Below are 24,723 nucleotides of genomic sequence, written 5' to 3' on the forward strand. Positions count from 1 at the left end.
AAGAAATGCCACACAATGTCCATTTTCTGGTTGGAGTTGTGCCATGTTTTAATTTCAGTTCCTTTTCAGGAACACAGAGAGCAAGAATCACTTCACTTCCTTGATTGTGACGTGCAGACCAATAAGTAGTAACAGATGCAGCCTGAAACAGTCTGTCATGCTGCAGCCACAGAAATTTACGGTTTAAAAAAACATTGGGCCAATTTCCAATGAAATATGGCTGCACAGTAGGGTCGGAAGTCACAATTAATTTTATGGATACCGTACATCATGAAAGGCAATTTGCTGCCGAAATCGTCACACCTGGTTTGCTATGTTGAAGAGTTGAAACCTGTCAATTTAGTGAGATATGTACAGCAATCTTATGGTTTACATTTCTCTTAAACTATTCCCCCCCCCCCATATAAAGTATTGAAACCGTGTGACAGAAGTTTACTGGTGGATTAGGCGAGCTAAGTATCACCACACATACTGTAAAAGGTAATGGAGCATTCTGGGAAAGTGCATCATAAATACAATTAATCTGGGGTTCATTTTCTTCTTCCTTTTGAGGTTTTCCCAAGAATTCCAGTGCCTTGGAACGTCACCTGTGAGATTTTGGAAGCACATCAGAGAGAAAGTATAAGCTGAATCGGTGTGCCGATTAACTAGCTGGCTAGACAGAAGGCATTTCAGTCGTTCCTCTCTACCTCCTCAAACTGCATTGGAGAAGAGCCAAGCTCCCTCCCCTTGGAACTTCTTCTCCAATGCGTTTAGAGAAGGTGGAGGGGAAAGGAGGCAAGGAAGAGGAATTTGGGAAGAGTAGTGTCCTACTCTAGCTGTGCCATGTGTACCAACAGGGAAAGCGCTATACAGGAGTGGTCTACTCTAACAGTAGAACCAACAGGGACTTGTCAGATGTGGGTCATAACCCCCCAAAAACAATTTTTGGAATGTTTACTAGATTCCGTAAGATTAATCCCAGCATCACACCATGGCCTACGTAGACTACTGCTAGAGTTGCATTGGTGAATTTCCACTGTCAAAATGAGGCCAAACTCCCCGGCACTGTAACACAACTAAGAAAGTAGCACCGCTGACCCAGACAAGCCAAGGAATCTGAAACCGTGGCAACAGTAGTTCTAGGCCTCTGGAAGGCAGTACATAAAACGTAACAGTACATAGGCGCAAACGATGTTGAAACGACTTGGGTTGAAAACGTGTCTTTTCAGCATCGAGCTCACTGAACATCTGGGAATGATCAGATTTTTTGGGGCATAAGTTAGTGCAACATAAGTGTCATACTTAAAGTAGTAACCTAATCTGTAAGTAAAACCGGAGATTAAAACATGAAACTTCTGCAGTAATTTAAACTATTCTATACTTTGAGGATGAGCCAAAAGGAACAGCCTGTTAGGTCATGCACCTTGGTCATCCAGCCGAAAGAAAAAACACAAAAAATAATTACAAAGTGATTTTTTTTTTCTTCAAAAAACCATTTACATTATATACATAAACACAGCCACAGACGTGGTACATCGAAATTACAATAGTAACACGTTACACAGAAGTAGGGTAGCAAAATTCTGTTAAATTTCCCTCAAATTCCCGGGTTTTTCCCCAAATCCCAGTTGGAAGATTACCGGACACCGAAGGAACTAAAATCCGCAATCGTCCAACCGAGATTTCAGGAAAACCTGGGAAAAAACAGTGAAAGATCAAGTGCATGTAGCCCGTCACGTCCTTCAGTTTTACAGTGTAGTCACATTAAACTCGCTCTAGCCAATAGGCACGCTCATACCCTTGGTCACGCCACACATACACTACATGCATGCAAACACATTCACACATGCAAAAGATAAGTCACTCAACCACACAAAACACTGCATCTCAGAGGAAATGATTCAAACCGTAACTATGTGCTTCAGTACAGGATGTGGTTGGGATTGATAAATAACCATGGTCTTGCAGTGCTTCCATTTTCAGAAAATGTATACAAATATACAGTAAAGAGACTAGGTTTGTTGGGGGGGGGGAAATGTCCGATGGATAACACAACCGTTTATTTTCCCCGAGTTGAACAGTCCGTCCGTACAAAAGAAACACTCCGGGAATTCTCAGGTCCTGACAGACAGCGCACGTGAAGCCTCCCGCCGTCCCATTGGCCAGAGCCCAGAGTCATGTGACCACCAGTAAACATCCAGGCGCATCCCAAGTCCAAGGTCCTCCCACCGTGGGCTCATCACTCCTCCAATCAAAGTGCTCAGATGAAGAAAAGGCGGTCCTTACCGACATTCCTTCCGCCTTTCGGTCCCATGCCATTGGTGCGTTGATTGATTGAAGTGCTGAATCCTTATAAGTTATGCAACCTGTCAAAGCAAGAGGACCGGGTCAATATACTGGATTGACTAGACATGTATCCAGTCATCTCAGGACCTAATGGTTTAAAATAATACAATTCTGTATCTAAGAATAAGACACCGTTAGGGAACGCAACACTAAGTGAATGGGCTGAGCTGTACCTTTTTTTACTGGGTTTGACCTCCCAGCCATCACGACACTTGACGTAAGTGATAACCTGTCCTGGAGAGATCTCAGTCACCGAGGGGTCCTGGGCACAGAATGTGAACCTACACAAGCACAAACCAATAAGTGAAACAAGGAACCGACAGCACAACATAGAGCAGCAGATAAAAATATGCTAAAAACAACCAAATCCCAGTTCATAAAGTGAAAATATAAAAACGTAATGTTTAACGGCAAGATGCAGTTGATTCATGACTAAATGACTCCATTTCCTGATTTATAAACAAAGGCTGTTTGAGTGAGAGGATTATCAAATCAAAGACAGCCGACTCTGCTTGGAGAACCAACTATAGAAATACAATTACTAGAATTGAAATCCCAATTTTGAACTCCTTTTCCATTCTATGGAACCAACAACTCATTGAATGGTATGTGGAGAAAAAAAAAAAAAAAATGGCCATCGCTTTCTGCCTCCCAACTTACTTCTTCTGCGTTTCTCCACACTTGACACGGATCCTGCGGACCTCCAGCACCTGGTTGCTGGGCGGGCCGTTGCTGTTCCAGGACCAGAAAGACTTCTTCATGTTCTTCCAGAGAGACCCTAGCGACTCGGACGCCCCCTCCCAGCTCAGACGGATCTTCAGCAGATCCCCGATGTCGTCCTCGGTGAAGACCAGGAAGGTGTTGGTCAGGTTCAGACCCACTTTGTTTGGACTGGAGGGGGGAGAGAGACACAAAAACGGTCAGTCACAGGTCATTAGATAGTTAAAATAAATGTATTCACTAATTGCCATTACACTAGACAACTCAAGTGTTTACAGTTTCTGTATACATGAGTACAGTAGTAAGTGTTTATATTTGCACCATTTCATATTTTGCACCATTTTATATTTGCACACATATAAGTGTGTTTTATACACGTGTGAATTGGATTATTATTATTTTTTTTATATCCCAAAGGGTCACGGCCAAGATCAGCCACTATCAACAGCAACCCTGGAGCAACTTGGGTTAAGTGTCTTTCGGTGGTCTTGCGCCATTTCTCCTTGTCGGCTCAGGTATTCGAACTAGCGACCTTTTGGTTACTGGCCCAAAAGCTCGAAGTGGGTGAATTCCGACCAGAGTTAAGCGTACGTAAAAAAATAAGGCAATTCCCTTGTTATACTTCTATCTATGAGTTCTAACCTTTACCTTAAGCAGCAGAATATAATTATAGTACTAATATCATCACTATTCACCTGCTATTCGTGTGGTGGTGTCAATGCTGTATTCTGCATCACTTAACCCCCCCTTTGTAAATATAAATCTACATGCACTGTAATTTATACATTGATAAAGGTAAATGAGTCATCCATTTGGAGAAGGGGATTGTGAGTCACAAGAGGTTGACGGGTAACTTGAAAAAAAATCGGGGATGATGGGCTCGTGGTAACAGCTAGAGCGGAATAGTATCAAATGCAGTCAAAACATGGCTTCATGCCGTTCCATCTGCTCCGTTCCAGCCATTATTATGAGCCGTCCTCCCCTCAGCAGCCTCCACTGGTGGAAATACACATAGCAATTGTTTAAGATTATTTTCCTTATGATAACTGGAGACGAATGTGAAACCGGTCATTTGGACGCAAACTGAAAATCTCCTCAACATGGCGTGAATTGGGCTATAAATAGCTGTGCCGTTATTCTGAATTTGCGCGGGTGAAGTTTGGAGACTCAAAAACTAGGCTTCTATAAAACCTGCAGAGTTGAATCGTGTTAAACGTTAGCCACCGTAAGTAATACCCACATACAAGTATAACTGTCACGTTCTTTTCCTTCAATTTGAAGCCCACATAATTCCAGTCACCTTTCGTCTGTCACGTTGGTGTAGTTGTTCCTGAGGGCCACTAGCATTAGTGGATCATATTAGGCTAACGCATCATAATTTGGGAGATGTAACCTATTTGAATCATTACGGAATGAAGAGTTTACCTAGCAGTTTAAACTTGTAGCACGGTTCACGACAACAGGACCGCCATCAAAACAGTTCCATGATCACTGAGGATTATTACTGGTCAATCCCTATTGTACACTGCTCATCTTCCAATATGTCATAGATTGAACATAACAATTTTTAGGACAACTCAAAACCACCATTTTGGTGCGTAAAGTTTTTATTATTTTTTATGATTCATACGTTCCTAACCTAAAAACTAGCTACTATTGAGTTGGAGCTGAAACAGACAAATATGTCCATGCATTCTAGTGAGTGTCAGCAAATTGAATAATTTCTTTTTTTAAGTACACCGTATTTAAAGGGCTGGCATTAGAAAAATGTACTGAAAACCCTATTGAATGACAACCCATAGAACATCTGTTTGCCAGCAAGTGGAAGGGTTTTCAGAGGTTGAATTAAATGTATTCAGTGCACACAAGGAAAGCTTATTTACAAATCTGCATAAGGCAAGTCTGAATACCAGCTACTAAGTGCGTAGGAAAGGCGTACATTTCCTAAGTCTAAATCAGGCCCAAACCGCTAGGCTAACTGCCACTGAGTAGAGAAGAGTAAAGTGCAGCAGTACTCACAAGTCTACATGCAGGTCATCGGTGTCATTGTGAGCTCCATACAGCTTGACGTGGAAGGTTGGGTCAGCATCGTCAGCCTGCTTTCTGTTGAACACGTGCATCTTCATCTGATAATGGATGCCTAGGAGGGACAAACGCACAAGGCAGGGGCATAAACAGGAGCCATACAGTAGCTTTATGACTGCAAGGTGTGACTGGGTCATAAAAAAAAACAGGTTCGGAGATAATCGCTTGGCTACTGGTCAAGTACTGATAAGGTGTGTTATATTTAAGTGATAATGCCCGAGAAGCCGGTGTCTGGAGGATATTGGCACAAGTGTTAAGCCCAAGACGAAGTAGAGAAACTGTGGTAATATATCCCCCAAACACATGTTCACAAGGCATCACTTTTATGCAACAGGTTAACATATTAAAATGACTGATATTTTCATTTATTTTTTATTATGCATGTATTTATACCATTTCATCCTTCCACAAGATAGTCCTGAACCAAATCTAGGGTTGCTACCCTAGCCACCTGTTCGTTCACTTGCCAGAGACAAGTTAGGTCTTGTTATAAATCTATGGACGCCACCCAGGCGTTCGGTCTAAATATTCCGTTGCAATGATGGCTGGCAACATTCTTATCCCTCGCTTGCTAGCTAGAAAACATCTGCTAACTGTAACGTCAAACAGTGCAGCCAGAATAACAGAAAAGTATCGACATTTGTTTGTTTAAGCTGTTTTCTATAACAAGGAGCTTAATGGACAAATTCACCAGGCATTAGAGCATTTACTTCCTAGCCAGGTTACTATTCAGAGGAGCTAGCCAACACAATCACTTCAAACTGAAGCTGGAATGACAGCAAACTCGCTGCATTTCTTGTTTTTCTATTGAATTTTTTTTGCATAGAAACATTGATCAAAAATATAAGTGCAACAATTTCAAAGATTTTACTGAATTAGAGTTCATATAAAAAGGAGATCAGTCAACTGGAATAATATTCATTAAGCCCTAATTTATGGATTTCACTTGACTGGGAATACAGATATGCGTCGGTTGGTCACACACACACCTTAAAAAAAAAGTAAGGGGCGTGGATCAGAAAACCAGTCAGTATCTGGTGTGATCGCCATTCGACATCTCCTTCAGATAGAGTTGATCAGGCTGATTGTAGTCTGTGGAATGTTGTCCCACTCCTCAATGGCTGTGCGAAGTTGCTGGATATTGGCAGGGACGGGAACACGTGGTCCTACACGTCGATCCAGAGCATCCCAAACATGCTCAATGGGTGACCTGTCTGGTGAGTATGCAGGCCATGGAAGAACTGGGACATTTTCAGCTTCCAGGAATTGTGTGCAGATCCTTGTGACATGGGGCCGTTGCATTATCATGCTGAAACATGAGGTGATGGCGGCAGATGACTGGCACGACAATGGGCCTCAGGATCTTGTCACGGTATCTCTGTGCATTCAGAATTAACATTGAAAATGCAATTGTCTCACCTAACTTATGCCTGCCCATTACCACACTATGAGGCACTCTGATCACAATATTGACATCAGCAAACCGCTTGCCCACACGTACATGGTCTGCCTGGTACAGTTGAAATCGGGATTCATCCACAAAGAGCACACTTGAGCATGCCAGTGGCCATCAAAAGTGAGCATTTGCCCACTGAAGTCAGATACAACGGCAAACTGTAGTCTGGTCAAGACGACGAGGACGCAGATGAGTTTCCCCGAGACCGTTTGTGAAGAAATTATTCAGTCATCAGCAGTCCGGGTGGCTAGTCTCAGATGATCCTGCAGGTGAAGAAAACAGATGTGGAGGTCCTAGGCTGGCGTGGTCTGCGGTTTTGCGGCCTGTTGGACGTACTGTCAAATTCTCTAAAACGACCTTGGAGGCACCTTATGGTAGAGAAACTAACATTAAATAATCTAGCAACAGCTCTCGTGAACATGCCTGCAGTCAGCATGGAAATTTGCACACTTCGGCAAAACTAGAGACATCTGTGGCATTGTGTTGTGACAAAACTGCACATTAGTGGGCTTATTGTCCCCAGAAAATCTCAGTAACAGGGATCGAAACAAATTTGTGACCAAAATTGGAGAGCAATAACTTGTGCGAAAGGAACATTTCTGGGATCTTTTATTTATATAAACATCCACACTGAGCTAAAGGGTAGAGCTGCCACTTTCAAGGAGCAGGACTCTAAACCGGAAGCTTATGAGAAATCCCGCTATGATGGCTCTTCGGAAGGCAAACAGGCAGTGTCAATACAGGACTAAGATTCAATCCTACTACACCGGCTCTGATGCTAAGATATGGCAGGGCTTGCAAACTATTACAGACTACAAAGAAGCCCAGCCACGAGCAGCCCAGGGACACAAGTCTACCAGACGAGCTAAATTACTTTATGCATGCAAGCAACACGCATGAGAGCACCAGCCGTTCCGGACGACTGGGATCACACTCTTGGTAGCCGATGCGAGTAAGACTTTTAAACCAGGTCAACATTCAAAGACACAGGGCTAGACAGATTACCAGGACTTTTACTCAGCGCATGCGCTGACCTACTTGCAAGGTTCTTCACTGACATTTTCCACCTGTCCCTGATAGAGTCCAATAAAATTAGGCACAGGAGATTTCAGCGAGAATGAAGACGACATGTCGAGTAGTAAGACATGTATAAAAGCAACAGATACCATTAGTAAGAAGGGGCTAGAAGTGTCTTATATGGTGAGCTACCGAGTGGCTAGGACAGGCAAGCCCCATACTATTGTGGAGGACTTAATTCTTCCTGCTACCACAGATATGGCTGGGACAATGCTGGGGGGGGAAAGGCCAAAAAAAACTACAGACAATTTCTTCAAACACTGTTGTTTCACGACGCATCAGTGACATGGCAGGAGACGTTTTAAAACAATTACTGCTTAGCATACAAGCCAGTGAATTATATGCGTTACAGCTGGATGAGTCAGACGTGGCGGGCCTGGTACATGTCCGTTACGTTTTTGGGGGGGGTTCAATTAAGGAAGATATCCTCTCCGGCAAACCACTGGAAACCAGGACAACATGAGGATATTTTTAAAGTACTGGACAGCTTTGTGACAGCAAATGGACTTGTGGTCAAGATGTGTTGGTATCTGTACTGATGGCGCAAAAGCCATGACAGGGAGACATAGTGGAGTGGTAACGCGCAAGCAGTTGCTCCCGACGCCACTTGGGTACACTGCAGCATCCATCGAGAGGCTCTGACAGCTTGAAAGACGTTTGACACTAGTGAAAATGGTTAACTTTATTAAAGCAAGGCCCCTGAACTCGTGTATTTTCTGCATAATGCAATGATATGGGCAGCGACCATGTAACGCGTTTACAATATACAGAAGTGCGCTGGTTATCACGGGGCAAAGTATTGACAAATTTTTTTAATTGAGAGACGAGCTTAAAGTTTTTACTGACTCCAATTCACTTGTCTGACCGCTTGCATGATGACAAGTTTCTCACACTACTGGCCTGTCTGGGTGATGTTTTTTCCTCGCCTGAATGATCTGAATATAGGATTACAGGGACTCTCTGCAACTATATTCAATGTGTGGTACAAAATTGAGGCTAAGAAGTTGGAGCTCTTCTGTCTGCATTAAAAAGGACAACAGGTCTTTCCATCATTGTATGTATGATTTGCGTGCAAATTAACTCAAGTTTACGGACAATGTCAAATGTGATATAGCGAAGCACCTGAGTGAGGTGGGTGCCCAATTACTTTCCCCAAAACAAACTGGATTCGGTATCCCTTTCATGCCCTGCCGCCAGTCCATTTACCACCATCTGAACAAGAGCATCATTGAAATTGCAACAAGCGGTTCTGTGAAAATTTAATTTAAAAATCAGAAGCTACTGCCAGATTTCTGGATATGGCTGCTCTGAGTTTCTTGCCTTGGCAAATTAAGACACTGATGCCCTTTGTAACCACGTACCTATCTGAGTGTGGATTCTCAACCCTCACTAGCATGAAAACTAAATACAACATTGCAGAGTTACGGGTATCCCTTCAAGTACACCGTCTCATTAACCTGTGGGGAGTTACTCACAATTTTTTATGAACAAATAAGGTTTTATATGGAAGATGGCAAAATAATGAGCAAAACGACTGATTATTATTTGTGTCCTGGTCCTATAAAGAGCTCTGTCACTTACCATGAGCCGGGTTGTGAAAAAAACCTCACTCAGTCTTACATTTAATAAATGTATTGTATAGTGTGTGTGGCAGGCATTCAATGGCAAAAAACAACATTTGAGAGTGCGCTGACCCTGGTGATAGAGGGGGTACGCAGCTGGTGGTTGACTGTTTTGAAGGGGTACGGGACTATAGAAAGTTTGGGAACAGACCAACTCCAATTCACATACCGCACCAACAGCGCCACAGATGACGCAATCTCTATTGCACTCCACACTGCCCTTTCACACCTGGACAAAAGGAACAACTACTTGAGAATGCTGTTCATTGACTACAGCTCAGTGTTCAACACCATAGTGTAGGCAGTCTTTGTAAATAAGAATGTTCTTAAGTGACCTGCCTAGTTAATGCATAAATAAATAAAAAAAATAAGAAAATCCCTTGGTGCCCACATAGATCACCGCAAAGCTATGGACCCTGGGATTAAACACCTCCCTCTGCAACAGGATCCTGGACTTCTTGATGGGCCGCCCCCAGGTGGTAAGGGTAGGTAACAACACATCCGCCACACTGACCCTCAACACGGGGTGTGTGCCTAGTCCCCCCCTGTACTCCCTGTTCACCCAGCCGTGAAGAGGGCATGACAACGTCTCTTCCCCCACAGAAGACTGAAAAGACTTAGCATGGCTCCTCAGAGCCTCAAAAGGTTCCACAGCTGCACCATCGAGAGCATCCTGACTGGTTATAACACCACCTGGTATGGAAACTGCTCGGCTACCGACCGCAAGGTGCTACAGAGGGCAGTGCGTACAGCCCAGTACATCACTAAGTCCAAGCTTCCTGCCATCCAGGATCTCTATACTAGGCGGTATCAGATGAAAACTCTAAAAATGTAACGACTCCAGCCACCCTAATCATAGACTGTTCTCTCTGCTGCCGCACAGAAAGTGGTACCGGAGCAAAGTCTAGGTCCAAAAGGCTCCTTAACAGCTTTTACCCCCCAAGCCATAAGACTGCTGAACAGATAATTAAAATGGCTACCAAAACTATTTTACTTTAGTTTATTCATTAAATATTTCCTTCACTTTTATTTTTCTTAGAAACTGCAAGCACTTCACAGTTATGTTTACACCTGTTGTATTCAGCGCATGTGACAAATCATTTTATTTATATCACACACACATGAGAATAACCATCAGCAGAGTTGAAAATGGGTCGGGACATGGTACACTATTTCGTACATGGGAAATTAACCGCAGAAGGTCAAGGTATGTGCACCATGTCGTCACTCACTGCCTTTTATTTACAACAAGACAATTTAATGGAAAAACACTTCTCTGGTGGGAAAATACACATTGTTTCCCCCCCCCCCCCCAAAATGTAAGAATATTTGCATGAAAATCTGTCGGATGGAAACCTAGCCATGCGGATGAGGGAACATGGCAAAATGTGAATTATAAAACGGCACATTTCTTTGCCCCATGGCAATATGTCCCCCCACACAAACAAAAATAATCCCCAGCTCACCTCCGAAGGGTGTGGCAGCACGGGTCTTCAGGTACATCTTGCAGTTGCTCCTCTTCCTCATCTTCTTGGCGTTGTAACCCATGTTATTGCAGCGATTCTTGCGGCAGCTCAGACAGATGCCCTTCTTGAAGCGTTCGGGGTCGGTGCACTGGTAGGCAAGGCTCACGTACTCGTTGTTCATCAGCGAGTCCACGAACAGGAGCACAGCCCGCTCGTGTTCACACTTCATCACATCCATGAAGCCTGAGGAGCAAAGAGTTGTACAGCACTGATAAGCAACAGGGGGAACAGCTACCCAATCACATGACAAGCAGCCAACAACCAACAGACAACAGCCAACTCCCATCTAGCCAAAGGAACAGCAGCAGAAAATACCAGTCAGTTAGACTTGGTACAGCACTGCGTTTAGTGGTGCGTTCCAACAATCTCTCCTTCCAACCAAAGTGAGCACTTGTTCACTTCCCTTCATGGATTTGAAAGGAAGTGACTGGTGTATGGAAACTCCCTCTAGCCTATGCCTACACCAATCCAATGCTTTTAGACTTGTGGGTGGGGGCACACCCTCAGTGACTTCTTCCTGTGTGTGGTACTCACTTCCTCCAGCTGCACTGGTAAGCATCTCCCTCAGGGAGCAGCCGGGCTGCACGTCTCCACCGTTGGGGTAGATGTCAATGTCGCCGATGGGCTGCTGGATCCCAATGCTTATACCCAGTGCCTCGCGCGTGTACGTATGCAGGATGTCCACAAAGTCGGCGTCGCCCGATGAGAGGCGCTTATCATCTCCCACCCCCTCAAACATGGGCCCTGCCGGATCTAGACCTATAGGAGAGATTGGAGAAACAGGAACGTCTCATTTGGTGGACAAGACAGGTGTGTCTAAGATCTATTAGGCATACAGCCACAGCTTAGCAGTCAATACACCGTGACTACAGCCACAGCCATCCCTCCATGAAGACATGTCGATGCTAAGGTGGTACTGGTTTCATACTTGACTATATGGAGTTTGATTTAAAAAAAGGGGATTGGCACCATTCCAAAGGCTCAGACTGTTGCCTGTTCAGAGTCATGAGGAGCAACAGTGAATGAGGTCATGAACCTCCCACAACTTACCCGTGATTCTGCCAATAGTCCCTCGCACAGACGTTCCAGCGTAGCCTGCCACATGGGCCCCCAAGCTGTAGCCAATCAGGTGCACATTCTGCAGGGGCAGCTGCTGTTCCTCCTATCGGATACATGACAACCGACATCAGCTGCTGCCACACACACACACACGGGCCCTCAGCCAATAGCAGTCAGTCGTTCCCTGGGCACCAGCAAATCCCAGTGGAGATGAGTCATCAGAATACGTTCACGCTCTCCCTTCCATGTAAAAGCACTTCCACCTTCTGCTCATCTCTGAAGGCAGTCTACCCTGTTACCCACAGCCTGAACCCTGGGCTTGTGTGTCAGCGGTGTCCTGGCCTGTTAAGGGGACAGAGCCTGGCCTGAATGAGACATCGAATGCGTCCCAATACTGTTAAATAGCCTCCTTTTCCCTCTCAGCCATCTGAACAGATAGGTAGAAAGGAAAGCGGTACGGTGGATTGGAACCACACCCAGTCTCTGCTCTTAGTGGAAGTCAAGATGGAGAGACACACTAGGTCACACAGCAGTTGACTCGTGATGAGAACGAGACCCATTGCAAACTAGACAGAGGACAACTCTTCCCCAAGAGCATCTGGCGAGTTCCCGTACAACCAAATGGAAAATACCCACAACTCCCTCATTAGAATTCACAGCATACCAGGATTTCCCAACACCTGAAAACACTGCCAGCTGTTCTGTTCCTGAGGGAAAAGTTCCCAGCCAGTCAATCCTGCACATCACCATTACTGTAGTCAGCTGGCTGGACTGGAAGGGTATTGGGACACTCAGCTGTCCTCTCTAGCACACTGGAGCTAACTCACTAAACTACTTGACGGTCCTGGGCCTCATTTCCCCAGAGCCTTCCTAGTATTGAGAGTATCATTAGAACCATCTTTAATAAACACCATTCTGTTTCCCCAGAGCTTTTGATCAAGACCACTCGTAGAGCAGCCAAAGTATATCATTAGATCTCTTTTTGGGGGGGGGGGTTCTTTCACGTCCTTTTATTCACAGAAGATCTCCGCTAAACACAGAATCGAGATTTTTAGGCTAGGCATCTATCCGACTGACCGCCGATAACGTCAGAACGAAGTTGACAAGTCGGGTGGCAGGTAGCCTAGTGGTTAGAGTGTTGGACTGTGTGTTGGCAAGATCAAATCCCCGAGCTGATAAGGTAAAAATCTGTTGTTCTGTCCCTGAACAAGGCAGTTTACCCACTGTTCCTAGGCCGTCATTGAAAATAAGAATGTGTTCTTAACTGACTTGCCTAGTTAAATAAAAGATTAACTTAAAAAAATATCAAGTTCCCAAATGATTTGCAATTGTGATAGTTGAGAATTATTTGTTAATTGAATGATTAGAATATTCCGCCCTGAAACATAATTGTATGGAATTGACTAGAATGTATAAAATCATAATCAATAAATGTGTAGTCTAGTCAGAATGAGGGTAAAACAATATGTCTTTATGGTATTATAAACACAGACTGTCTGAGCTTGGTGCCGACCTGACTAGAGATTTGGGAGAGAACGGGGAGTACGTGTCAAGGACAAGGTCACTGATCTCTGTCGTCTGGGTAGTGTATGTGTGTGCGTATGGTTGTGTCCATGTATTCTTGTATGGTTGTGTGTATGTGTGTATGGTTGTGTGTGTGTGTGCGTGAGAAGTCAGTATAAAATTAATTGTTTTGTATTCTTGACTTTAGAACGTTCTCTGAATAAACTGTACTAACCTTTTGTATAAGCTGAGTCTGACTAATTATTATTATACCCATGGTCTTACAAACCTCAGGAATTGGTCAGAGCTATTGATTGATTGTTATTATCATTGGGATTGGAAATTCTTGTGACAAATAGTTACAAAAACAAGTGAAAGATAAAATTTGGCTTTCAAATAAAAACCGAGATGACTGCATTAAGTAGCCACTAGGCTACGGTCTCATGTTAGCCTCAAGACGTTTAATGTGTACCAAGGTGCCCAGTCAAATTTAGTGTATTATTATTATTATTATTATTATTATTATTATGTAAGCATCATAAGCCGCCTCAATATTTGCAGCCATAGGAAGTAATCCCTCTAGGAGCTGATCCATTGTCAGTAGTAGTGGAATAATTATAATGTTTAGGTAAGATTTGAGTGGAGAAGGCTGATCCGAGAGCAGCGTTGCTATTCTTTCGATCCCATCGGTAGACACATGGTCTAACGATGCACTTAACGAACTCTACGTGAACGTTTGGTAAACACTTTTTTTGTAAAAAAAAAAAAAAGTTTAAGTCGGCTCTTAAATAACGACGCAACCGCTACGATCGTAACGCTAAAGTTATATCGCAACTGGAAAACGAGGCCCTGTCCCACATCAATCATTTAGATAAATGTCCCTGAGAGAAAGGACACTATAAAGGGGTGATGTGTTTATGAACAGTCAGTACATGTAAGCTTAAAGATCAATGTATTCAACAGCCCTCACTGATACTGCAACGTAATAGACCGCTGAACAATCAAATCACACACACATACCTGGAGCCAGTTGATGGTGGTGGCGACACTGAGGCCAACTTGGTGGGTGTGGTTGACCGCATCGGGGTAGAGCTGGTGGGCCATGGGAAGCCAATCAACGATGACCACGTTGGCCTCCGGTTCTCGCTGCATCATGGCAGACACCAGCTTCTGCATCCAACTCTCAAACATCCCACTCGTCTGTATAGGAGAGAGCAAGTCGGTGAGCCTCAAACTTACACACACAACCCTTTGAAGAGCGACCCTCTGCCTAAATACACAGCAAAGGCTCACTAAAGCAACCGGTGACAGCAAGGTGGAATATGGGGATAAAGAGTGTGTGTGCTTCCGTTTACCGTCCAGCCGTGGATGATGAAGAAGGTCTTGGCTGTGACGTTGAAGCCACACTCCTGCAGACTCCTCTTCTCACCAGGCAGAAGGATGCAGCCGTCCACGTCTAGATTCAGGCTCTTCCTCATGTTGTATGTGATCCGGTCATGGAGCGCCTCGTCACCGTAGAGCACTTTGAACTCCTCATCTAGGGGGGGGGGCGGGGGGGCGGGGGGGGGGGCATTAGGATGAGCAACATCTCTAGCTGCATGGAAAAAGACACTCAAAACGTACTTCAGCCCAGCTTAGGTTTACAGTTCAGCAGGAGTCGCCTTCAGAGCCTTGAATAATACAACATGTAGGGAGGCACCTATATACCCTCACATGGGGAGTGTCCCTCATTTCAATCAAACATGTTATTACTGTCAGTTGTAGCAGCAGGGACTACACAGGTTATTGGGGCGGCAGGTAGCCTAGTGGTTAGAGTGTTGGACTAGTAACCAGCAGGTAGCCTAGTGGTTAGAGTGTTGGACTAGTAACCAGCAGGTAGCCTAGTGGTTAGAGTGTTGGACTAGTAACCAGCAGGTAGCCTAGTGCTTAGTGTGTTGGGCCAGTAACCAGCAGGTAGCCTAGTGGTTAGTGTGTTGGGCCAGTAACCAGCAGGTAGCCTAGTGGTTAGTGTGTTGGGCCAGTAACCAGCAGGTAGCCTAGTGGTTATTGTGTTGGGCCAGTAACCAGCAGGTAGCCTAGTGCTTAGTGTGTTGGGGGGGCTAGCAGATCTCACATTTGTCTTTATTGTGAGGAGGGCGGCTCTACCAGTCAATCGTGCTCGTTTATGAGCCGTGTTAGAGGCACCTCATTGGTTCAGCTTTAGGTCTCAATCATTTGATTTGCTGCAGTTTCGCATTAGTCTAGGAATATTGCGTTTGAGAGGTTTAGGATGATTACTGTCATATACACTGTAGAGTGGACCTCATGAACCTATAGGATAGCACCTGTGCATCAGCATCACTCCTCCCATGGAATGGCCCTACAGCTGGGCTTAGTCAAGTCACCTCATCACTTAATTGGCTAAATTATTAGCCATAGTTTTACTCTGTCGATACAGGAGTCTTAAAATGGACTGCTACCTCGAACACAACATTAAGATGCTAAAACATTTCAACTCCTCACGCCAGTTGTTCTGTCCTCCAATGAATGCTGTGTGTACCGAGTCAATTCTAAATCACCATAAAGTCCAATCCTCATCATCATCATCGCAATGGATTGTCCGGTCTGCTGAGGGGGACCATTGGCTGCCGCCTGCCCTCTATTGAGGTCCTGTACGACTCCAGGGCAAGGAAGCTTGCAGTAAAGATAACCGTCGACCCCTTCCACCAAAGACTCCCCTCAGGCAAACAGTTCAGGTCAAACGTGACCAAAACCTCCCACTACTTGAACAGTTACTTCCCACGTGCCATGGTAATCAAAAGTCCACCTGGTCCTCTCATCCATGGACTTCGCACTATTTACCCTGCACAGTCATCCCAAAACTGCACATATCTTCCAACATAATTTAGCTTGGTTTGTTTAAATTGGTCATTTAGCAGAAGTTCTTATCCAGAGTAATTAGGGTTAAGTGCTTCATTCAAGGGCACAGATTTTTCCACATTAACCTTTAGGTAATAGCGTTGTGCCATTAACCTACTAGGTTACATGCAGCTTAGTGTTCTTACTATATTTTGGATCTGTGGAAATTCTGCATCATTATACATTTTGTTTGTGGCAGCACCAATTCAGTCAAATTCCTGTCCATGCAAATGTATTTGGCAAATAACCTGAGTTTAGTATGTCAGAATCAGCTTTATCTGGTTTGTCAGTTTACATTGCATTATTGGGGACTGATTATGTACTCAATGAATGGTAGCAGATTCTCCCCAGTCAAAAGGTTTGGACACGCTTTATTTTTACTATTTTCTACATTGTAGAAAAATTAAGACATTCAAACCTATGAAACATTGAATCATGTAGTAACCGCCCCCCCAAAAAACATTTGAGATTCTGCAAAGTAGCCACCCTTTGCCTTGATGTCAGCTTGTACACTCTTAGAATTCTCTCAACCAGCTTCATGAGGTAGTCACCTGGAATGCATTTCAATTAACAGGTTTGCCTTGTCAAAAGTGAATTTGTGAAATTTCTTTCCTTTTTAATGAGTTTTTAGCCAATCAGTGTTGTGACAAGGTAGGGGTGGTATATAGAACATAACCCTTTTTGGTAAAAGACCAAGTCCCTATTATGGCAAGAACAGCTCAAATAAGCAAAGAGAAACGATAGTCCAGCATTACCTTAAGACATGGTCAGTCAATCCAGAAAATGAATAACTTTGAAAGTTGTGCAATTGTAAAAGCCATCAAGCGCTATGATGAAACTGGCTCTCATGAGGACCGCCACAGGAACCGAAGACCCAGAGTTACCTCTGCTGCAGAGGATAAGTCCATTAGAGTTACCAGCCTCAGAAATTGCAGCCCAAATAAATGCTTCACAGAATTCAAGTAACAGACAACTGTTCAGAGGAGACAGCGTGAAATCAGGACTTCATGGGTCGAATTGCTGCAAAGAAACCACTACTAATGGAATCCAATAATACTTGCGCCAAGAAACACAAGCAATTGACATTAGACAAGTGGAAATCGGTCCTTTGGTTTGAGGAGTCCAAATTGGAAAGTTTTGCTTCCAACCGCCGTGTCTTTGTGAGACGCAGAGTAGGTGAACGGATGATCTCTGCATGTGTGGTTCCCACCGTGAAGCATGGAGGAGGAGGTGGTTTGATGATGCTTTACTGGTGACATTTGATGTATTTAGAATTCAAGGCACACTTAACCAGCATGGCTACCACAGCATTCTGTAGCGATACGCCATCCCATCTGGTTTGCGCTTAGCGGGACAACCATTTGTTTTTCAACAGGACAATGACCCAACACACACCTCCAGGCTGTGTAAGGGCTATTTGACCAAGGAGCGTGATGGAGTGCTGCATCAGATGACCTGGCCTCCACAATCGCCCGATTGTGTTTGGGATGAGTTGGACCACAGAGTGAAGGAAAAGCAGGCACTTACTGCTCAACCTGGCTAGCTATGACAAGTGACTATTGCTGGTGGACAAATGAATGCATGCACACACTTGTTTTAAATCACATTTCTTTATGTACAGTTATGTTTCACATTATTTTATCTGTGCCAATGATGTTCTGCTCGCTCAAAGACATTCTCTCTCTCTGATCGGATTTTAAGCCATAATCATAGTTTACATGCTGACTACACTGACCGCGTGCGCCATCGGGTGCATATTGATTTTGACCCACACCAGACACGAATCAGGACGCGCAGGTTGAAATATCAAAAAGAACTCTGAACCAACTACATTAAAAAAGACTTGGGGACAGGTCGGAAAGCATTAAAATGTATTGCAATTTAACTAGTTAGCTTTATGTTGCTAGCTAATTTGTCCTGGGATATAAATATTGGGTTGTCATTTTACCTGAAACGCACAAGGTCCTCTGACAATCCACAAATAAAAGGGTTAAACCGAGTTCGTTTCTATTAATCTCTCCTTCACACTTCTTCTTTGGACTTTATATGTTGGTTAGCAACCAACTTTAAGGTGCATTACCACTACCAACTGGACTGTGGACCTCAGTTCATCTTTCAATCACCCACGTGGGTATATGCTCCTAAAAACCAATGAGGAGATGCGAGAGGTGGGACTTGCAGCGTCAAGCGTCACAAATAGAAACAAGTTCTTGTTTAGCGCCTGGCTACGCAGACACATACGAGCAGTGTAGATGCAATGATTGAATAACATGCATGTAAATATTTATTTTGCAATGCTCGCTGATGCGCGCAATAGCAGACACGCACGGCCAGTCTAGTCTAGTCAGCATGTTAGGAGCGTTTGCCCAAGAAAATTGTTTCAAGCTGTCGCCTTTAAAAATAGCGAGGTAGAGGAGATTGCACTTCCTGTCAATGCGCTTCTGTAAATGATAAATGGGGATTAGTAGAGTTTGGGTACCAACACAAATCTACTCAAGTCCTCCTCTGTGCCCCTCCAGACTACCATCAATGTATGGGCGCCACAGGACAATATTAGAAAATAACTGATTAGATATAGCATTGTAAATAAATTTCTCATCCCAGAAAGGAATTAGCATAATTTTACACCCATGCCACGCCATCGCTGTTCCCTGGCATTGGAGGTAAAAAGAGCTAGCATATTGAAGGTGGCTCAATGTTTCCTTGGTTCTTCATTCACTGCACCAGACTGGTGAAAGCAAAATAGAGATACCTATCAAGACCTGTGCTTTTCATTCCCCCCCCCGTTTATCATCTACCCTATGTGTGGAGTTTAGTGCACATGGGGGGGTAAGTGGTTACTGAGAAGCAGCCTTTGGCAATCCTTTGTGAAGGCAACCTGCTACTATTGTACAGACAGTGTATAAAATGTAGGAATGTACTGTAGGTTACAACTGCTCTGTGACAGTATCAGTTGGCTGTAAATACAAAGCCGGCTGCCTACTATACTTCAATATCTCGGCACTCCAGAACTCTCCTGCACTTCTATTCCATATGGCCTTGTGTTCTTACTGACACTTTCACGTGAAATAACGTCTTTTAGTTTCCCCTTTCCGGTAAGTGTCAAGGCAAATACTATATTCAGGATTTTTTTTAAATTTTATAAAAAATGTAAACTTGACTGCCAAGTTTGTATTAATTATTATTCGGAACAGGATACAGTGGAATAATTATGGACATAAAATAAATGTTTTTTCCTAGATGAAAGCAAACTTAAAATCATTATGATTATTTACAGACTTATAGAACAAGCCAACAGCCCTGGCGCGGCACTGCCGTTCTCGGTATAACGCGGAGTCATCGGAAAAATCTAAATTCCAAATAGAACCACGCGATGTGACGTCTAGTCCGGCTTTTGCGCCACATCACGAGCACTTCCCAAGGACACGTATCTCACATGAAAATCCATTCCCGCTCTTCCCAGTCTCCATTATCTCACCACTTGGTCCTGAGAGGATCGATGCATTCAAAACCCAGACATGCTGTGCTAATGGGTTAAAATGATAATTAACTCTGGGATTTCCATTGAATCTGCTTCTTGTCTGAATTACCCTTTCCTCATGGCGTGTAGCATAATATTCCCCATATTTACTGTCATTCTTGTAGTGGATAGCCTAACATTTAAAAAATGTAGGCTTTCCGAATAGGCTATGCCAACTTTCCCCAAACTCAGACCTCGGTACCTCAAGGGGTGCACGTTTTGGTATTGGTCCTAACACTATACAGCTGATTCAAATGATCACAGCTTGATGACTAGTTGAATCAGCTGTGTAGTGTTAAGCAAAAACCAAAACGTGCACCCCTAAGGGTCCAAGGAACCAGTATGGGGAAACACTGGATTATGCTGTTAAATGTCAATGAAATAGTCGGATTAGATGTATTTTTTTACCTTTGAAAAGTTCGTTGTCTTCCACTCCCGACGCAAAGAGCGCAATTTCACAAAGTAGGACAATCCACAGAGAAAAAGTGATATTTTTCATTTCTTTCTCACGCAAACAAATGTGAAGTCCGTCGATGTAAAGATAACCGGCTCTTTAACAGTTACTCGTGTGTTCAGTGAGTTTATGTCCAATGATCCAAGTATCAGCGAGACTGTGGTTCGTGTGCGCCTGAGAGCAGTGAGAGTTGAGTGACCTAGAGTCAAGTTGTTCATTAGAGATTTAAATAGTTTCTCCTTTAGTCGTCTGATCATCGGCAGAGCGCTATGTGGGGATTCAAGGCTTGCAATTGGTCAAGTACAATTTCTTTACGTTTTAAAGGCGTGGCGAAGAATTCATGAATGAATTTGTAGTAGCTTCACGTTGTCTTTTAAACTATATTATGAGCGGTCTCTGAAAACAAACAATGCCACCATGTGATCCGATCATGTATGGCTCGGATTATGGGGAGTACACAGATTAGACTACATTGAATAGAACCACTACAGTTACGCATGGACGACAAGTGCCAATACCGCAATCACAACCTGTAGACATCACAGCAACACTATATTGTCTGTAAATTTACAAGTCAAACTGGACCTCTAGTCTCTCCTTCCTTTGGCATTTACCCCATAGTAATCCCTCACATTTAGAGGCTTTATTTAGTTGACCGTAAAAACACTGAGCAAGTGATCTGGTAGATGATTATTTTTTTAAATAGCCTATTGTGTTTCAGAGAGAACGTTATTAGTGTAATTGGAGGTGAATATCAACGATTCAATTTCAATTGTGTGGCTTCTGGTTGCAATCAATATTGTCTGGAAACCAGAAATTGAATTGCATACAATTCTACTTCGGGAATGAGCGTTTGAATCGGTAAAGTTTCCATTCACCACCTTTACAAACCATAATGTGGAATAAAATGATATGTTAAAGTACTTTACCGGTTGTAGGTGAATTGGGTCCTTTTGGCGGTAGGTATGTGAGACAATATATCCACTGGAAAGTATAATTAAATAAACGTTTCAAAACGCTGGTACTGCGTTCATATTTCTTTAACCTTGTAAACACGTTCACGAACTCGGTAAATCAGCATGCATCTCCTGCGTGTATTTTTTATCTTGTGCGCATGCTTCTGGTGATTTGAACGCACTACCAGCGCTTTAAAATTTGATGTAATTATACTTTCCTGTGGATATATTGTCTCACATTCCTACCGTTAAAAAGGACCAACCGCATGGACAACCGGTAAAGTACTTTAAAATATAATTTTACTCAACATTCTGGCTTGTAGAGCTGTGAGAGTAAACGTTCCTGATTCTAACCTTAATTTCTGCCCGACAGAATTCTATGCAATTCAACGTGGGGTTTCTAGGCAACATTCAATAGAGATATCAAGAAAATGTCCATCCTTGACTGGACAATAAAGTTATATTCTATTTGTTTCTATTCTAAATACACTTGAAAAGGAGACAATCAAAACATTGACCAAGTTTACATGCTCACCAATATCTCGTTATTATTCGGGATACTTGAGTATTCTATTTTTGAGTTGACATAGAAACATAATATCCCGTTTACAATAAACCGAAAACGTTTATGAGAAACCCGGATAAGATGCCTGGCATATGCTGATCTAAAACGGGATACTGTGGCATGTAAACAGTTGATCCCGTTTACTGTTGTTTTTGCACTGTTGAGGCTACATCCCGATGGGGTTTGTGCAGATTGTACGGAGATTGTGACATCCGGTTAAATGGCGTCCCTTGAGAGGGCAAGAACAAGATGTATATCAAGAGAAGTTTATTATCATAAGGAGACATACAGTGGCTTCGGAAAGTATTCAGACCCCTTGACTCTTTCCACATTTTTGTTATGTTATAGCCTTATTCAAAAATTGTGTTTCCCCCTCATCAATCTACTTAGAATATCCCATAATGACAAAGCAAAAACCGTTTATTTTTATTTTTTAGAAATGTTAGCAAATTTGGTAAAAATGAAAAACTTAAATATTACATTTACATAAGAATTCAGACCTTTTACTCAGTACTTTGTTGAAGCACCTTTGACAGCGATTACAGCCTCGAGTCTTCTTGGGTATAACACTACAAGCTTGGCACACCTATATTTTGGGAGTTTCTCCCATTCTTCTCTGCAGATCCTCTCAAGCTCTGTCAAGTTGGATGGGGAGCGTTACTGCACAGTTATTTCCAGGTCTCTCCAGAGATGTTCGATCAGGTTTAAGTCCAGCTCTGGCTGGGCCACTCAAGGACATTCAGAGACTTGTCCTGAAGCCACTTCTGCGTTGTCTTGGCTGTGTGCTTAGGGTTGTTGTCCCGTTGGAAGGTGAACCTTCACCCCAGTCTGAGGTCCTGAGTGCTCTGGAGCAGGTTTTCATCAAGGATCTCTCAGTACTTTGCTCCGTTCATATTTGCCTTGATGTCGCAGTCCATGCAGCTGAAAAATAATCTCCACAGCATGATGCTGCCACCATGCTTCACCTGGCACTGGGCTGGTGCCAGGTTTCCTCCAGACGTGACACTTGGAATTCAGGCCAAAGAATTCAATCTTGGTTTCATCAGACCAGAGAATTTTGTTTCTCATGGTCTGAGAGTCTTTAGGTGCCTTTTGGCAAACTCCAAGCAGGCTGTCATGTGCCTTTTACTGAGGAGTGGCTTCCGTCTGGCCACTCTACCATAAAGGCCTGATTGGTGGAGTGCTGCAGAGATGGTTGTCCTTCTGGAAGGTTATCCCATCTCCACAGAGGAACTCTGGAGCTCTGTCAGAATGACCATCGGGTTCATGGTCACCTCCCTGACCAAGGCCCTTCTCCCTCGATTACTCAGTTTGGCCAGGCGGCCAGTTCTAGAAAGAATCTTGGTGGTTCCAAACTTCTTCCATTTAAGAATGATTAGAGGCCATTGTGTTCTTGGGGACCTTCAATGCTGCAGACATTTTTTGGTACCGTTCCCCGGATCTGTGCCTCGACACAATCCTGTCTTGGAGCTCTACGGACAATTCCTTCGACCTCATGGCTTGGTTTTTGACTTGACATGCACTGTCAACTGTGGGACCTAATATAGACAGGTGTGTGCTTTTCCGAATTATGTCCAATCAATTTCAATTTACCAAAGGTGGACTCCAATCAAGTTGCACAAACATCTCGAGGATGATCAATGGAACAGGATGCACGTTTTCTACATTTTAAGTCTCATAGCAAAGGGTCTGAATACTTATGTAAATAAGGTATCTGTTTTTTATTTTTAATACATTTTCAAACATTTCTAAAAACCTGTTTTCATTTTGTTGGATATTGTGTCTAGATTGCCGAGGATTCTTTTTATTTAATCAATTTTAGAATTAAGGCTGTAATGTAACAAAGTGGAAAAAGTCAAGGGGTCTGAATACTTTCCGAAGGCTCTGTATACCTGGAATACGGAGGAGGAATGGAGGGAAGAAGAGAGGCAGAGGAGGTCGAAGAGAGAGGGAAGAAGAGGGATCAGCTTAAGTTGGTTAAAAATTGAGGGATAAAGGGAAATTATGTGTTATAGAAGAACGGTAGAAAGTGTCAGCAGAGTGAGCTGTACGCCGGATCGAAGACAGGAGGAGAAATGGAAGTGAATGAGGGCGAAGTATCGGAGGTGGTAGATGTGATGAACCGAGGGTCAGGATAAAGATGAGTCTGTGACAGTGGGAGTGACATCCATTGTGGTTTCAGGGTGGGTGAAAACAGAGTTGTGTGCTGTGGAATCGGTGAAGGTATTCAGAAGTGGTCTTGTGATAATTGTTTGTGTTTCTGCTGGTCAGAGGGAGCAGGCTCTCCGTGTTAAACGAATGGGGACAAGAGAGGTAAGGGCTCCATTGAGAGGAGTGATTACTGGGGTAATGGTAAATGTAAAAGTTGACCAACTGAAGGGGAAGATTCTCAGTGTTTGTGATGCTTGTCGTTTGGTGCGACGCAGACAGGGTGGCGTGAGTGGTGAAACAGAAGAGTCATTGTCTGTCCTTTTGAGTTTTGATGTTGAGTCTTTGCCCGTACAAGCGTTTGTGCCAATTACATTACGTTGTCACAGGTGTCAAGTTTATGGGCATGTGGCAACAGTGTGAAGGAGGGAGGATCCTAGGTGGGAGAAGTGTGCAGAAGGGCATTGGAGAAAGTACGTGTTAATTGTAGGGGTGCCCATGGAGCTGGGGGATCAGAAATGTCCCGTGTGAGAGAGGCAGGTTTGAGGTTTCCAAGGTTGGAGTAGTGTAGAAGTTGTCATATGCTGAGGCAGTGGCGAAAGTAGAGGAAGATTGGTCAACAGGGAGGGATCCTGAGAGGAGTGGTGTGAGTAGTAGATCTGTACCAGTACAGAGGCCAACGAGTGATGTACTGTACCAATCAAAAGTTTGGACACACCTACTCATTCAAGGGTTTTTCTTAATTAAAAAATAATAATAATTCAACATTGTAGAATAATAGTGAAAACATCAACTATGAAACAACA

The 24,723-nt window shown here is 43.5% G+C and overlaps 1 protein-coding gene across 1 annotated transcript; it reads right to left on the reverse strand.

Moving 5' to 3' along the window:
* Positions 1-1,447: 1,447 nt before the first annotated feature.
* Positions 1,448-20,494, reverse strand: LOC139544909 (endothelial lipase-like). Its single transcript, XM_071352107.1, has 10 exons — positions 20,203-20,494; positions 14,732-14,913; positions 14,397-14,576; positions 11,865-11,976; positions 11,349-11,573; positions 10,755-10,997; positions 5,068-5,188; positions 2,989-3,219; positions 2,502-2,609; positions 1,448-2,348 (listed from the first exon to the last, which is right to left on the reverse strand). Exons 1-10 carry the CDS (start codon positions 20,291-20,293, stop codon positions 2,333-2,335), a joined length of 1,509 nt encoding a protein of 502 aa, XP_071208208.1. The 5' UTR covers positions 20,294-20,494; the 3' UTR covers positions 1,448-2,332.
* Between the last annotated feature and the right edge of the window lie 4,229 nt (positions 20,495-24,723).

This window comes from Salvelinus alpinus, chromosome 19, assembly GCF_045679555.1.
Source record: "Salvelinus alpinus chromosome 19, SLU_Salpinus.1, whole genome shotgun sequence".
Classification (NCBI taxonomy): Eukaryota; Metazoa; Chordata; class Actinopteri; order Salmoniformes; family Salmonidae; genus Salvelinus; species Salvelinus alpinus.

What these genes read in the sequence shown, in the direction of transcription:
- LOC139544909 (XM_071352107.1), bottom strand. Translation starts at nt 20,293, where the DNA reads ATGAAAAATATCACTTTTTCTCTGTGGATTGTCCTACTTTGTGAAATT. An exon ending in AGACAACGAACTTTTCAAAG is followed by an intron (nt 14,914 to 20,202) that starts GTAAAAAAATAC and finishes CCCCCCCCCTAG; the next exon opens with ATGAGGAGTTCAAAGTGCTC. An exon ending in TCATCATCCACGGCTGGACG is followed by an intron (nt 14,577 to 14,731) that starts GTAAACGGAAGC and finishes TCTCCTATACAG; the next exon opens with ACGAGTGGGATGTTTGAGAG.